The 13,472-nt window shown below is 47.1% G+C and overlaps 1 protein-coding gene across 2 annotated transcripts in view; it reads left to right on the forward strand.

Moving 5' to 3' along the window:
* Window positions 1–11,003, forward strand: part of BLTP1 (bridge-like lipid transfer protein family member 1) — a 118,787-nt gene extending 107,784 nt beyond the window's left edge. For both annotated transcript variants that reach the window (XM_090288921.1, XM_090288922.1), the window contains 10 exons: window positions 740–890; window positions 1,276–1,433; window positions 1,523–1,715; window positions 1,924–2,141; window positions 4,208–4,459; window positions 5,131–5,334; window positions 6,712–6,906; window positions 7,307–7,441; window positions 8,449–8,614; window positions 10,288–11,003. In XM_090288921.1, the coding sequence (XP_090145047.1) occupies window positions 740–890; window positions 1,276–1,433; window positions 1,523–1,715; window positions 1,924–2,141; window positions 4,208–4,459; window positions 5,131–5,334; window positions 6,712–6,906; window positions 7,307–7,441; window positions 8,449–8,614; window positions 10,288–10,504 (1,889 nt within the window). In that variant the 3' untranslated portion in view covers window positions 10,505–11,003. The remainder of the gene's footprint in view (window positions 1–739; window positions 891–1,275; window positions 1,434–1,522; window positions 1,716–1,923; window positions 2,142–4,207; window positions 4,460–5,130; window positions 5,335–6,711; window positions 6,907–7,306; window positions 7,442–8,448; window positions 8,615–10,287) is intronic.
* The last annotated feature ends 2,469 nt before the right edge of the window (window positions 11,004–13,472 follow it).

Raw genomic sequence — 13,472 nt, forward strand, 5'->3', positions numbered from 1 at the left:
GCACCGTTTCCAGTGCCCGCCTGGCACCGCACACGGTTACCCCAGTATTACTGACTGTATTCCCTGTGCTGTGCTGCACATCTCCGTGACTGTTCTGTGACTGCCAGTCTGTACTTCTCAGTGGGTCTGTTATTTTTAGAAGGAAAACGAAGCTGCAATGTTGTAAAAGAAGTCCGATATTGATGAAGTTAAGCTTAGTAGTCACTCAGTCTTCTAGTTACCCAGCGCTGTTTGAGTGTGTCTGTGCTCGGCTTGTGTCTGAACATCTAAAATGCGTGCTGCAGTTCATGCCACAGGCAGCGTTAGAGTATGACGAGCACTCGCGGTATTCAGGGCGCACGTGAGTCTGTGAGACACAGAAGGCAGGCCCGCGGCAGCCTCTGCGCCTCGGGGTGGTCCTGCCTTCCGGGCGCTCTGGGCCAGCAGCAGCCCGGGACTTCCTGCTCTGCTGAGAAAGCCCGGGGGGGTGAGGGGCCCGTGCCGCCGCGTCCCCGCACACCAGCACCCCCTTGTGTGCCATGGAGTGTCCCCAGAACCTCACGAGCTTACAGGGAGTGACTCTGCCAGCACCTGCTGAGCAGGCAGTGAGTGGCAACTGTCGGGGAGGCAGTGGGACAGCTGTTGAGTGTGAGGCTTTGATATTGTATTTTCAGTTTTGGGGTCAGAGCGATAAGAGTGGTTTTTGCTTTGTAATCACTGAGCATCTACGTGAATTAATGTGCATTTGTTCTGTTTTTAGATTCACTGTCAAAAACATCAACTCCTTTTAACAAGTCCAACAAAGCAGCAAGTCAGCAGGGGACCCCGTGGGAAACTCTGGTCGTGTTTGCTATCAACTTGAAGCAACTGAACGTTCAAATGAATATGAGTAATGTAATGGGAAACACAACGTAAGCTCCTCAGATACAAAGAAACGTATTTGGTCATCAGTTCTAATTTTTCTCATATCGTAAAGCATTTCACAACCTTTCTGATGTTAAAATGTTTGAGGCGGTAAAAACGGCTGATGAAGGTATAAAATTGCTTTGTCTTGAAAGTGCCTTCATCTAATCCTACAGACACTATAACACGAATATGTTCTAAAAAGGGAGAAAATTACAACTAAAACGGTTTTCTAGCTAAGCAAAAAGCCTCCTCTTAAGTGTTAATATTTAAACATTGGCCAGTTTTTATAATCAACTTTTTTTTTAAACTTTTTTTGAAGTCCCCTAACTCTCGTTTTAATTGGTGACATTGGAAGCCCAGTGTCTCAGTAATAACCTTCTCTTTCCTCAGTTGGACGACGAGTGGTTTGAAGAGCCAGGGCCGCCTGTCGGTCGGAAGTAACCGCGACCGAGAGATCAGCATGTCCGTGGGGCTGGGAAGGTCCCAGCTAGATTCCAAGGGCGGGGTCGTTGGAGGGACCATCGATGTCAATGCTCTGGAGATGGTTGGTATGTTGGCATTTCAGTTTTTAAAAACTGATTTTGATGCGCTGGTCCTGGTAGGCCTCTCTGTGGAAAGTAATGACTGTCGGTTGCAGCTCATATTTCCGAACACCCGAATCAGCAGCCCAGCCACAAAATCCAGGTCACAATGGGCTCGACGGACGCCCGCGTGGACTACATGGGCTCCAGCATCCTCATGGGCATCTTCAGCAACGCCGACCTCAAGCTACAGGACGAGTGGAAAGTGAACCTGTGCGTCGCCCTGGACGCGAGCATGACAGATAAGAGGTACTCGCGCCATTGGACTCCGCCGACTGCTGGGGCCGCGCTTCCTGTCTTGCCGCGAGAGTGCCCGCAGCAGGTCGTTTCCTTGCAAAATGGCTTTCTGTTCCGCAGCTGATGTGAATGAAAAAGTTGGGTGGGGAAGAGAACTCTTCCCCTGCTTCTGAACTGCCCTCTATGAGATACGTGATAAAGACTCTGTTTTACGTTCTAGTGAAATTTTTGTCCATGGAGATCTGAAGTGGGATATTTTCCAAGTGATGATATCGAGATCAACCACCCCAGACCTGATAAAAATAGGGATGAAGCTCCAGGAATTCTTCACCCAGCAGTTCGACACCAGCAAGCGCGCGCTGTCTACCTGGGGACCCGTTCCCTACCTCCCACCGAAGGCGGCACCGAGCACCCTGGAGAAGAGCCCACAAGAGCAGTGTAAGGGTTAGCACCGAGCCTCGCGTGGGCTCCTCTTCAAGGGCGCGGTGCGGCCCTCCCGCAGAGCCACGCAGCATCTGTGCACCGTGCGCAGCAGGGAGCACTCTGCTCCCCGGGTCACTCAGCGGCACACCTGCTCCCCTGCCGGTGGGGCTCGGGGCCGGCGTTCGAGAGGTCATCGTCGCTCCCCTGCCAACCCCCGTGCGCCGCACCCCCGGGTACTCCCTAGGGCAAGACCGCGTTCTGCGTCAGAGCATGGCCCAAAGTCAGAGTTTGAAATTACTAGCTCTGTCATGTTAGGCAGATAGTTTTCGCTCTGATTCGGTCAGTAGCCTCGTGAAGTTTACAGCCCAATGGGAGAGGCAGACCATCGTTAACGCCAGAGACTTGCAGGTAGGGAAGTGCCGAGGAGAGGGCTGAGGCAGCGGAAGGAAGCAGAGAAGGGTGGCCAGGGAAGCCTTTCCCTCAGGAACAGTCCGGGCTGAGACCGCGGAGGGGCGCCCAGGCATGGGTGCGGGCAGGGTGCCGGTGCCCGCGTCAGGGAGCTACGTCACCAGGTGCCCAGTGTGGGGCGGAGTGCATGAGCAGGAGAAGGCTAGGCCGGAACTCAGAGGCAGGCCGCGGCAGGGGCTCTCATATGGTGGGTAGCTCCTGGGGAGTGTTGGACAGCCTTGCTCTTACTTAACCGTGTCCGAAACTGTTCCTTTGTGCAGCGTCCCCAGCTGCCATGTGGAGGGAGTGGGGAGACCCCTGGAGGGACGGTCCGGGTCAGGGTGATTTTTAATGACTTTCTGTTACCACAGAAGCAATACTTGTACATTGAAAAAAACTAGAAAAGACATACAAGCAAAAAATAAGAGCATCTCATTCCACCCAAAATGATCCTATCAGCACCTGGAAGCACGTGCGTTCCGATGTTTTCCTTTGCACCTGTGCATGTGTTCTCTTGACCAAACGACTGTTCATACTGCCCTGTAACCGTTTTCACTTGACAGCCTCCCACTTCCGTGTTGCGAATTTATCTCCTGTGGCCTGTGACCACGTTCCACCCCTGACCTGTAGTCTGTCCAGGACGGCACCTCCGCCACCATCGCTGGTTAAATGTCTTATGTTCCTTTACTCTCTTTTAATATGGCGTTGTCTTTTTCTTAATGACCTGACTTGTTGGAGAGGCTCGGCCTATTGTCCTACAGAATGCTCTACCGTCTAGGTATTTTTCAGTGGCTTCCCTCTGGTTTCATTTGTCTTGTTCCTCCAGCCCCTGTGTTTCCTTTAAACAAGATTCGGTGTCAGGTGTGTACGAGTAGAGGCAAATGTCCCAGAACACCCGGCCTGGCTTTTCTGAAGAGTTCTTGTCATGGAAAACAAACAAACAGGCTGAGGGACTTGTGTTAGATTCCAGGAAACCAAAGAGACATGCCAATTAAACGCAGCACGCGGTCCCTGCTGGATCTGGAGCGAGAGCTGCGGGAAGCGGCAACAGAACATCGCGGGAGTGAGGGGCGGTACAGTCAGTGCTTCCCAATAGAACGCAGGGCTCGTCACCCGTGAACGTGCATCTGAAGTGCTGGGGCCCTCACTCAGATGCAGGGTCTGACGCAGTAGGAGTGGCGACATCAGAACCTGCATCTCGAACGAGCCCAGGCTGGTGCCGTTGAGCCTCAGACCCCCCTTTTGAGCAGCAGGAGTACAAAAGAGTAAAAAAGAAGGCGTACAGAAAACCAGGGACCTGCGTTTGACTTCCGTCTTCTACTCCCTGAGCCCCTCCTCTGCGCCACTGAACGGAGTGCGATGAAATCCCTGGCTCCCAGAGCCACTGCGAGAATGGGTACAGTTCCACGCAGGCGTTGTCAGTCACTGCGGCAGTGCCGTCATGGTTATTAGCAAGTTTCCACTTCCTAGTCACACACGTCCCTGGGCGGCGTCCTTCCCCGGACTGGGCGTTGGTAGTCTGCGCCACGCAGGCCGTGGAAGGAGCGCTGCCTCCCTGCTCCTGCCGGCGCGCTCAGGGCGGCCGCGGCAGGCGGGCGGGCGGGCGGCACACGCGCTGTTCGGTTCTCTTGCAGTGCTGGACGCCGCGCACCACCGGCACTGGCCCGGCGTGCTGAAGGTCGTGTCGGGCTGCCACATCTCCCTGTTCCAGATCCCGCTACCAGAGGACGGAATGCAGTTTGGAGGCTCGATGAGCTTACACGGAAATCATATGACACTGGCATGTTTTCATGGCCCAAACTTCCGTTCAAAATCCTGGGCCCTTTTTCACTTAGAGGAACCAAACATTGCTTTTTGGACCGAAGCGCAGAAAATCTGGGAAGATGGTAAGCTGGCACATTTCAAACTTTTCTTCTTCTCTATCTTCTGATATAATACGAGACGGCAGAGTAATTTTTCTTTCTCTGTCCTCTGTTTTTTCTTACGGTATTCCTGAAGTCCATCTCTGTCTGTTGTCATGTACCTGACATGTCAGGGAGCTCACTGCCCAGGGCTCAGCGTCTCTAAAGCCTGGCGCGGGGGAAAGGACTTCTTTCTGAATTTGCCATCCGCTCTGGGTCTTATTTAGGCGTTTCAAGTTTCTGCAGCTGTGGCTTGCCATGGTCACGATAGTCGTTACTGAAATACGTCTTACATAAGCGTGAGCGTGCAGGAGATCCTCACAGAGTGGGAAAGCAAGAGAGAGCCTCCGCGAAGAGGCCCGGTGGTGTGTAAGGAAATGAGCCGCAGGCAAGACCAGAGCAGGCAGCTCGGAGGCCAGGCTCTGCTCCCACCTCTGATGTGCAGTGGCAGCCCGACCCGGTTCCCTTCAGCCTGCATTTCCTATTCATCTTACTGGGGAAAATCCAGTTATACTGAAAGAAAATACCACTTGTGACTTTCTGTCACTTATTTTCACAACCTTCTTTATGACTCAGCTAAATCTGTTGCTCAAAGGCCACACATTTTCTTGCATCTAAATACAGTGTGTTGCACCAAGAACCTCTTTTCCCTCTAGGTTCCAGTGACCACTCTACATATATTGTGCAAACGCTGGATTTCCATCTGGGCCATAACACCATGGTCACCAAGCCGTGTGGCGCCTTGGAAAGTCCCATGGCGACCATAACCAAGATCACCAGGCGTCGCCACGAAAACCCGCCCCACGGGGTGGCGAGCGTGAAAGAGTGGTTCAATTACGTGACGGCCACGAGGAATGAAGGTCGGAAGTTTCATTTTTTGGAAATATCTGTTTTCATCTGAGGTGCTTTTGACTGTTTAGCATTTAAGCGGAAGGACAGTTTTCATTTCTTCGATTAAGCAAGTTTCACTTTAGTCCTGCTGACGTAGTGACAATGTTAGTGCCCGATTTCACCGCCCCAGCAACGCAACGTCAGTGATTTTAGATGTAACTGAAAACACTCAAAACAGAATTGGCCTAAATAAATGAAATCAAGTTTACTTTATGGTAATTAGAAAAATACTTCCATACTGATGCCAAACATTTGAGGTTTGGGCGGGTTGTTACACAGCGAAGTGGCAGGATGCCACAAAGTGACAGTTCTGGGTGAATGAAATAGAATGAAACTGAGTAACATTCGCTGAAGTCGGAAGTCTAAAGTGGATTGGATGAGTTTTTTCATTTGATTAGATTCACCAGTCTTGTGATAACGTGGTCATGAACATTTTTAGTTTATGGTTTTGTGTTCAAGTTTATAGGACTGCTTTTACCAAATTGTTTCATTTGTATTGGAAAGCTGACTAGATTGAGACATACTAAGAATTCAATGTTTCGCTTAAAAATGACTTTTCAAAATGCAGAAGGTGATGACTTGGGCCCCGCTGAGAATAGTTGCTATGGTCAGGCAACCCCAGGGGGACAGTGGAGGATAAGGTCGCAAACTGGAAGATGATGAGCGTGTTGGCTGGTCTTCCTCCAAGAGCACGTTTTGGGGGAGGGGTCATTTTTGGCTGGGATATTTTGGAGGGGCTGTTAGTGTACTGAACTGCTACCTGTGTACCTAGAAAATTGCTGATTTTTATAAGACAACCATAATGTAATCATAGCACATACGCTGAGGAAAATCAGGACTTCTACCTGATGTCAAGATCAAGATCATATTTAATCACAAATTCTGTCAGTGTGAAGCATTCAGTGTATGGAGAACTCTGAGGTTAATGAAACTCTTAAACTCAGACATGGTTTCAGTTGAGAATAATACTCATTTTAAAGTTCAAGGAACAAAAACCAAAATGGATTGTATTATTGGATTTATCCAAAGTCATGTTATAAAGCTTCAGTCTTGAGAAGAGTTCCATATGTATATCACTATTTTATATATGTGTATATATGTGTATATAAATATAACTCACTACATATAGCTTAACATAACACTATATTTATATAAATATACCCCTGTGTATATATAGATATATAACTGTTCTCAAGACCACGACTTAATATGGCTCTGTTTTCAAATGCATTTATTTTCCAACTTTTGAAATGATAAAAGTTCTTGCATCAAGTGTTATGAAAGCTGTAGGCTTATCAATGCCTATTGGTTTAATTTGGTTCTTACTGTCTTTATTATGCATGTAGAGCTGAACCTGCTTCGTAATGTTGATGCTAATAACGCTGAGAATAGCACCACGGTGAAGAGTTCCAGCTTGCTGAGTGGGTTCAGAGGCGGCTCCGCCTACAACCACGAAACAGAGACGATCTTTGCGTTACCAAGGATGCAGCTGGACTTTAAGTCCATTCATGTTCAAGAACCTCAGGAACCTTCGTTACAGGGTATGTGGAAAAGCAATCTTTAGTTTCTAAAGTTACCAAGAAAATTCTAAAGGATCATCACACAACTGTCTTTCCACAGGTTATTTTTGTAATTTTATTATAATCTGAGGAAATTGATATCCTGGGTCACATAGATATTCTTATCAGCCACATGACAGATGGGAAATAATGTAATCCATTTGTACTGCTTTCTCAGTAACACAGAGACTAACACAGGACTTCACTTAGCATGGGTTTTATGAGGAATAAATGGCCCATACTTTGCACTGCTGCCCTTCTGTGAGCCCCATTGGCGGCCGTGAGTGGGTGCATTTACACACCCCCGTCCGTCCATCCCTGGCACGAAGGGAAAGGGACTCGGGTCGCCAAGTCCTTACCATGAGGGGCCCCGGCCTTGCAGATGCCAGCCTGAAGCCGAAGGTGGAGTGCAGCGTGGTGACGGAGTTCACCGACCACATCTGCGTGACCATGGACGCGGAGCTCATCATGTTCCTCCACGACCTGGTGTCGGCTTACCTCAAGGAGAAGGAGAAAGGTGCGCAGCCTCGCCTCGCGTGGGGGTTTGTGGGCTCGCTCTCACGCTTCGGGAAAGGCAGCTGCCCGCCACTTTTACGGGGCTTTATGGTCTCAGATAAATGAGGGGGGAGTGTCTCCGCCCTCTGTGAGGAGCAGATGTCAGTAACACACACATCTGAGTAACCTGTTAGACTCTCTGACAGACTGAGCGCCTGCTGAGCACGCACGGCGCTCTTTGTACCCGGCCCGCCGTGGGCTGGTCTTCTGGGCCCCACACTGGCTCCCACGCACATGCAGACACAGTCAGACTCGTAGGGGATTCTCACAAATAGGAAAAGAAAAGGAAACCTCTCGGAAGAAGTACTACTAGTCAAGTGAAGGGACTAAAGAAACAGCTACATAATAAAGCAGCGTGTTGTCATTTATGATCACATATTTAGAAAGACTTCATCTTTCATAAAACATTGGAATGTTTGCTACATAGAGGGACAAGGCTGCTAACCTGAAAAGCTTCTAAGTTAGCACCACTGTTCACGTACACGTATGGCCATTACCATACTAAAACCATGGAGCTGTACACGTTCAGTGAAGGAATTGTATAGTATGTGAATTATATCCCAGTAAAGCTGTTAAAACAATAGGTCGCCCCCCTAAAGCTGTTCTTCGGGAAACCTGCAGCTGTCGGTCCCAGTGCCCCAGGCCTGCTGCCAGGGAAATCCCAGCGCTGTCCCATTCGTGCGAGGCCCGCACACGTGTGTAAAACATACGCTACTACTCAAAACTGAATGACATCACATCTCATTGTAAGATAGTGCAATAACTTTGATAATTGTCTTCCTCCAAGTAGTACCAATTATTGGCACTTACTCATGGCTTATTTAAAATCTTTTAAAGAAACTTAATTAAATGAGGCTTTGGGAGGTTATCGATAAAATGACAAATGAAGCCAGTTATTGTTTGTGCAGTGATTTAAAGTAAACTTAAAAGATACGTGTTTGCAATGTTGACCTATTATTCTCATTTTAGCCATTTTTCCACCTCGGATTTTATCGACGCGACCAGGACAGAAGAGCCCAGTTATTGCCACCGATGACGGCCCCTCCGACACGGACAGAGAAGACGGCGTCACGTACACCGCCGTGGACTGGAGGGACTTCCTGTGCAACACGTGGCACCTGGAGCCCACCCTCAGGTGGGGCGCGGGCGCTCTCAGCCCCCGTGCTCGGCGGGGCTCTGGGGCAGCGGTTGGAGGCTCTGTCTTAGGCTGGGGGACACTTGGCCCAAAAGTATATTTAGGGTCAGCCAGTGGCCTCCTGTGTAAGCAGAGGTGACTTTACGTTGGTAATTTGTATTCAGTGAAATCTGTTGTGACCAAATCAACAAAACACTTTGTTATGAATAGCACAAAAATGCATGAGAAATATTAACAGTGTCAATACTAAGGAATAAACTTAAAATATTGCAAAAATCCTAATGCAGAAAAGTATTTAGAAAATCTGTTGCATTTGTAGATCTGTAGAAATATAATCGACTGGGTAGGTCGTCACCTGATGGGGACAAGCTGGTTCTGTGACGTTAAGGGAAGCAGCGTATGAGGAAAGCAGTTCTGCCCTGGGCTGGCTGACGCAAACAGCGGTCGATGTGTGTACGGACCTGCTGTCTCTGTGGCTTTAAAGGGCGTGCAGCGGTTAGCTTGCCGTACCTGCGTCCCCTCCTTCGGCACGCTGCCGCGAGTCTATATACAGCACAGTGGCCTCAGCGCTGCTCTCTGGCTACGTGACCCCCCCCACCCAGAGGCCCCAGTAACTGCGCTCTGCCTCCGCTGCCACGTAGGAAAAAGTTAGAAAACGGTATCACGTACTGTATAGGGTTGTTGCAATAGTGAAATAAATGAATTAACCCAAAATGCTTACAACGGGTAAGAGTTTTAGGTGATCAGTGCTTAATCCTGGCCTTTCCCCTCATTGAAACGGTGCGGGAGAGGCAGCTGGACAGCAAGATGACAGTCTTGATGCTGGTAAAGCTGGTAGCAGGGAATGTGGTTTGGGTGTCGAGCAACACTGGCTGCCCACCACTGATTCAGGCGGGCGCTTCCCCACGGGGTCTCAGCACTGCAGACCTCGCCTGCAGGGCGGCTGCAGCTCTGTGGCCTGCAGCACTGGGTGCTCACCCAGCCACGGGCCGCGAGGCCCAGTCTGGGCTCGCCGATGTAGGGGCCAGGCCAAAATGAACGGTTCCTAAGAGAAGGTAGGGAGGTGGCCACTGAAATTGGCGATCAGACCCCCCGCGGGGAGGGGCCGACCAGGGCCAGCAGTGTCTCACCGGTGGCTCTGCCTCCACACAGAGCACCAAGGATCGGGGGAGAGCAGTTCTTCCCCGGAACGTGTCGGACACGCAGCAAACACTGCATGTGCCCCACCCCCACTACGCCACATACATGAGCTCTTCATTGTTTTCGCCTCGGAGGTGTAATTGACAGAACAGAAAGATGTTTTAAGTGAATGACATCCGGACTTGATAATACATGCACATTGTGAAAGGATTTCTCCCCCAAGTTAATTAGCATCTTTTAGAATGAACCAAATGGCCTTCAGATGTTTAAGCTGACTGTGTAACATTAGGCTTGCAATAATCAGAATGAAGTTCCCTAATTCCATTACTGTGTGCAGGCTTAGCAAGGCTACACAGTCACACAATTTTAATGCTATCATGGTGGGCCCAGGAATTGTAGGTTAGGCTATTCAAATGCACCTACTGAACATACTTAGTCCTGAGCACATAAGGGAGGCCAGTGATGCTCTTGAACTTACCTTCAGGACTGTGCTGGGAGACTGTACTCCTAATTATTATTTATATTTATTTTAGATTAATTTCTTGGACTGGAAGAAAGATTGACCCAGTAGGTGTTGATTACATTCTTCAAAAGCTGGGCTTTCATCACGCCAGGACTACTATCCCTAAGTGGCTGCAGAGAGGAGTCATGGACCCGCTGGACAAGGTTCTGTCCGTCCTCATCAAGAAGCTCGGTACTGCGCTACAGGACGAAAGGGAAAAGAAGGGAAAGGACAAAGAGGAACACTGAGGAAGCCGCCTGAGCGGGAACAAACTGTGATTGTGTCCGCTCAGTGTTATTACGCTGGAGTGGTGTTTTTTGTTTTTTTATAAATTAAAGTTATTTTAAATATAACTTTAAAATAATTGTAATTTTGTGGCTATTATATTGAAGGTTTGTACGTTAACCTGTTTGTTCTAGTTCCACCATTCTGTGTACAGTGAAGTGTTGCATGATAATGTAAATTTTGTGAAAAACTAGATTAAAATATATACATCTACTCAGTAGGGTTTCCCATTGTATTATGTGCAATATGATTCCTGCGTCTTAAAACACTTTCAGAATAACTGTGAATTTCTTGTTATTGGCCACACTTTTAGGAAAAATCTTGTTTATAATGTGATTTGTTGGTCATTAATTACTTTCTTTTTTTAAATGCAGACTTGTATAAATCCCTATTTGTATATAATTTGAGTAATTGTGATATGATTGAATACCATTAAAGTATTGTTTGCAATTATTGTAATAAAGTCACAATAATTGGTTTAAGTCCTAGCTAATGTGCGTCTTTCTTCCCTTCGTAGTGTTTTTAAATAATAGAGGCGCGCCCTGTGTCAGTTACTAAATGTTTTCACAGGAGGTAAGTAACACTTATAAAAATAACATCTGCATAAAAGTAGCTCGAGGAGGCTGCTCCCGGGGCGGCGCAGCAGACGCTTCAGGAGCAGCAGGTGTCGGTCTGCTGCTTCACTGTGCTCAACACGCAGCTGTTTATGTTCTTTATGTGTACGTTTATGTGTGTGCTTTTGTGCATATGAAGGTGGGTGTACATGCATATATATCTTGTGCTTATGAAGGTGTATAACGTACATGCATTAGTATAATAAAACAATTTTAAAATAGCAAAATCTAAAAATATTCAAAAGTAGCTATAATGCTCTTAATTACAACTCAGTTTTACAATCAGACGAGCCAGTACAGTTAATTTAAAAGTCAGGTAAACAACAGAACTAAAGAACCTAGAGCTAGAAAACACCTCAAGAAAGCCTCTGGGGCAGAAGCTTGCACTCAGGTAGATACAGCAGTATTCTCTCGGACAAATTAAAAACAAAAAACAATATTAAAAAACCTCCAGAAGAGCCAAGATACTTGGCCAGCCAAGGGCATGGATTGATAAGATAGATGGATAGATCAATAGAAAGTGGTACGGAAATTAATAATTGTTCGCTATTGTCATACAGCAACTTAGTAACACAGTTAAAACTAAAACCCTAGTGGCTAGAGTCATAATTTTGTATTGTTTCTGATAGACAATCTTATCTACTACCTGCCTGATCTCTCCATTCCCCCCAATCATCCCTACGGTTGGGGGCTATAGGAACTCTGTCTGTTGGACAGACTTATCAGAGAAGCAAATTCTTTGCCTACTTTGGATCTACTGTCTAAGATAATACAGTCAGAAAGTTACTTCATAAAACAACTAAAAATTAAAGAAATTAGTTCCTTACTTGAGTCCTTCAGGTATTCCATACTTCAAAGAAACAGTTGAACTAGGAAGTTTTAAATGTTAAAAATTTCCCATGGCTTTAAATACTTCTGGTATATCAGATTACAAAAAAGTGACGTAAGTATAAATTACTCTTTCTGGCACTTACAGTGATAATGCTATAAAAAGAAAAGGGCAACTTAAATCTGTAACTTCAAATTTTCTCTGGCTGTTGGACAAGGCCATGAGAAAAGCATATTTGTGCACTGCTGGTCAGGAGATAAATAGGAACATTATGGGAATTACGGGAGAAGAGAAAAGGGTCCAGAGAGTATATTTAAAGAAACAATGGGTGAGGATTTCCCAAACCTGGGAAGGGAAATGGGTGTCCAGATCCATGAGGTGCAAAGACCCCAAACGGCTTGCACGAGAATAGGGCTACACAGAGACACCCAAACTGTCAAAGACACAAACAATGTTGAGAGCAGCAATAGAAAAGAGAAGGTGCATACATGCACAGGGACCTCTTAAGCCTACCGGTAGGGTTCTCAACAGCAATTTTTCAGACCAGGAGACGAGATGACATTCAAAATATTGACAAAATAACTGTCAAACAATTCTACATGCAAGGAGGCAGTCCTTCAGAAATGATGGAGGGACGAAGACTTTCCTGCACAAAACCTGAAGGGTTCGTTAACAGCAGACCTGCCTTACAAGAAATGCTAAAGGGAGTTCTTTAAATGGAAGTAAAAAAAAATATTGCTGGTTGCCAGAGGCAGGGGGTGGGTGCAGAGGTCAAAGACACAAACTTCCAGTTACAAATTAAGGCATGGAATGTGATCAACAGCACTGCATGATGATCCTGCGTTGTACATCGTAAGTTGTCAGGAAAGTAGATGTTTAAGAAGTTACCATGAGAAAAAAGTTTAACTCATGATAGATGTTAACTAGACTTATTTGGTGATCGATTTGCAATATATTCATTTATCTGTTTTATACTTGAAACTATACAATGTTATATATATTGATTATATCTCAATAAAAAAAATATAACTGAGAAAGCATTTTTTAAAAACACCACCACAGTATAACTGGTTTAGTCAAGGTCCAAAGATGAATGAAAATTACTGCATGGAACTCCACGGTGAAACAGGATATTTACATAGCCTCAAATTATCTTTTCAAAATACGTATTCAATGGTGGTTTAAACATGTCCCCAAATTCTGCGATCCTCGCCTCTCTGGGAGGTAGACACCTCTCTCCCTCCTCTCGGGTGTGTGTGCGGGACTTCTGCAGAAACCCGACAGACACCACCTCGCCCCAGTCCTCGAGGTCAGCGTCACTGGAGCTGGTCGTTGATACTACGGACTCCCTGATGTGCCCAGAGGGGCTCCTCGCCTCTGCAGCAGGTGCACCGCATAGACTGACCTTTTTTGTAGCAGTGGGAGAACCTCAGGCAAATCCCAGCTGAGAGCCATTCTGCAATTACCCAACCGTGACTCTCCAAAAGT

Source organism: Furipterus horrens, unplaced genomic scaffold (assembly GCF_987537825.1).
Source record: "Furipterus horrens unplaced genomic scaffold, mFurHor1.1.pri manual_scaffold_10, whole genome shotgun sequence".
Classification (NCBI taxonomy): Eukaryota; Metazoa; Chordata; class Mammalia; order Chiroptera; family Furipteridae; genus Furipterus; species Furipterus horrens.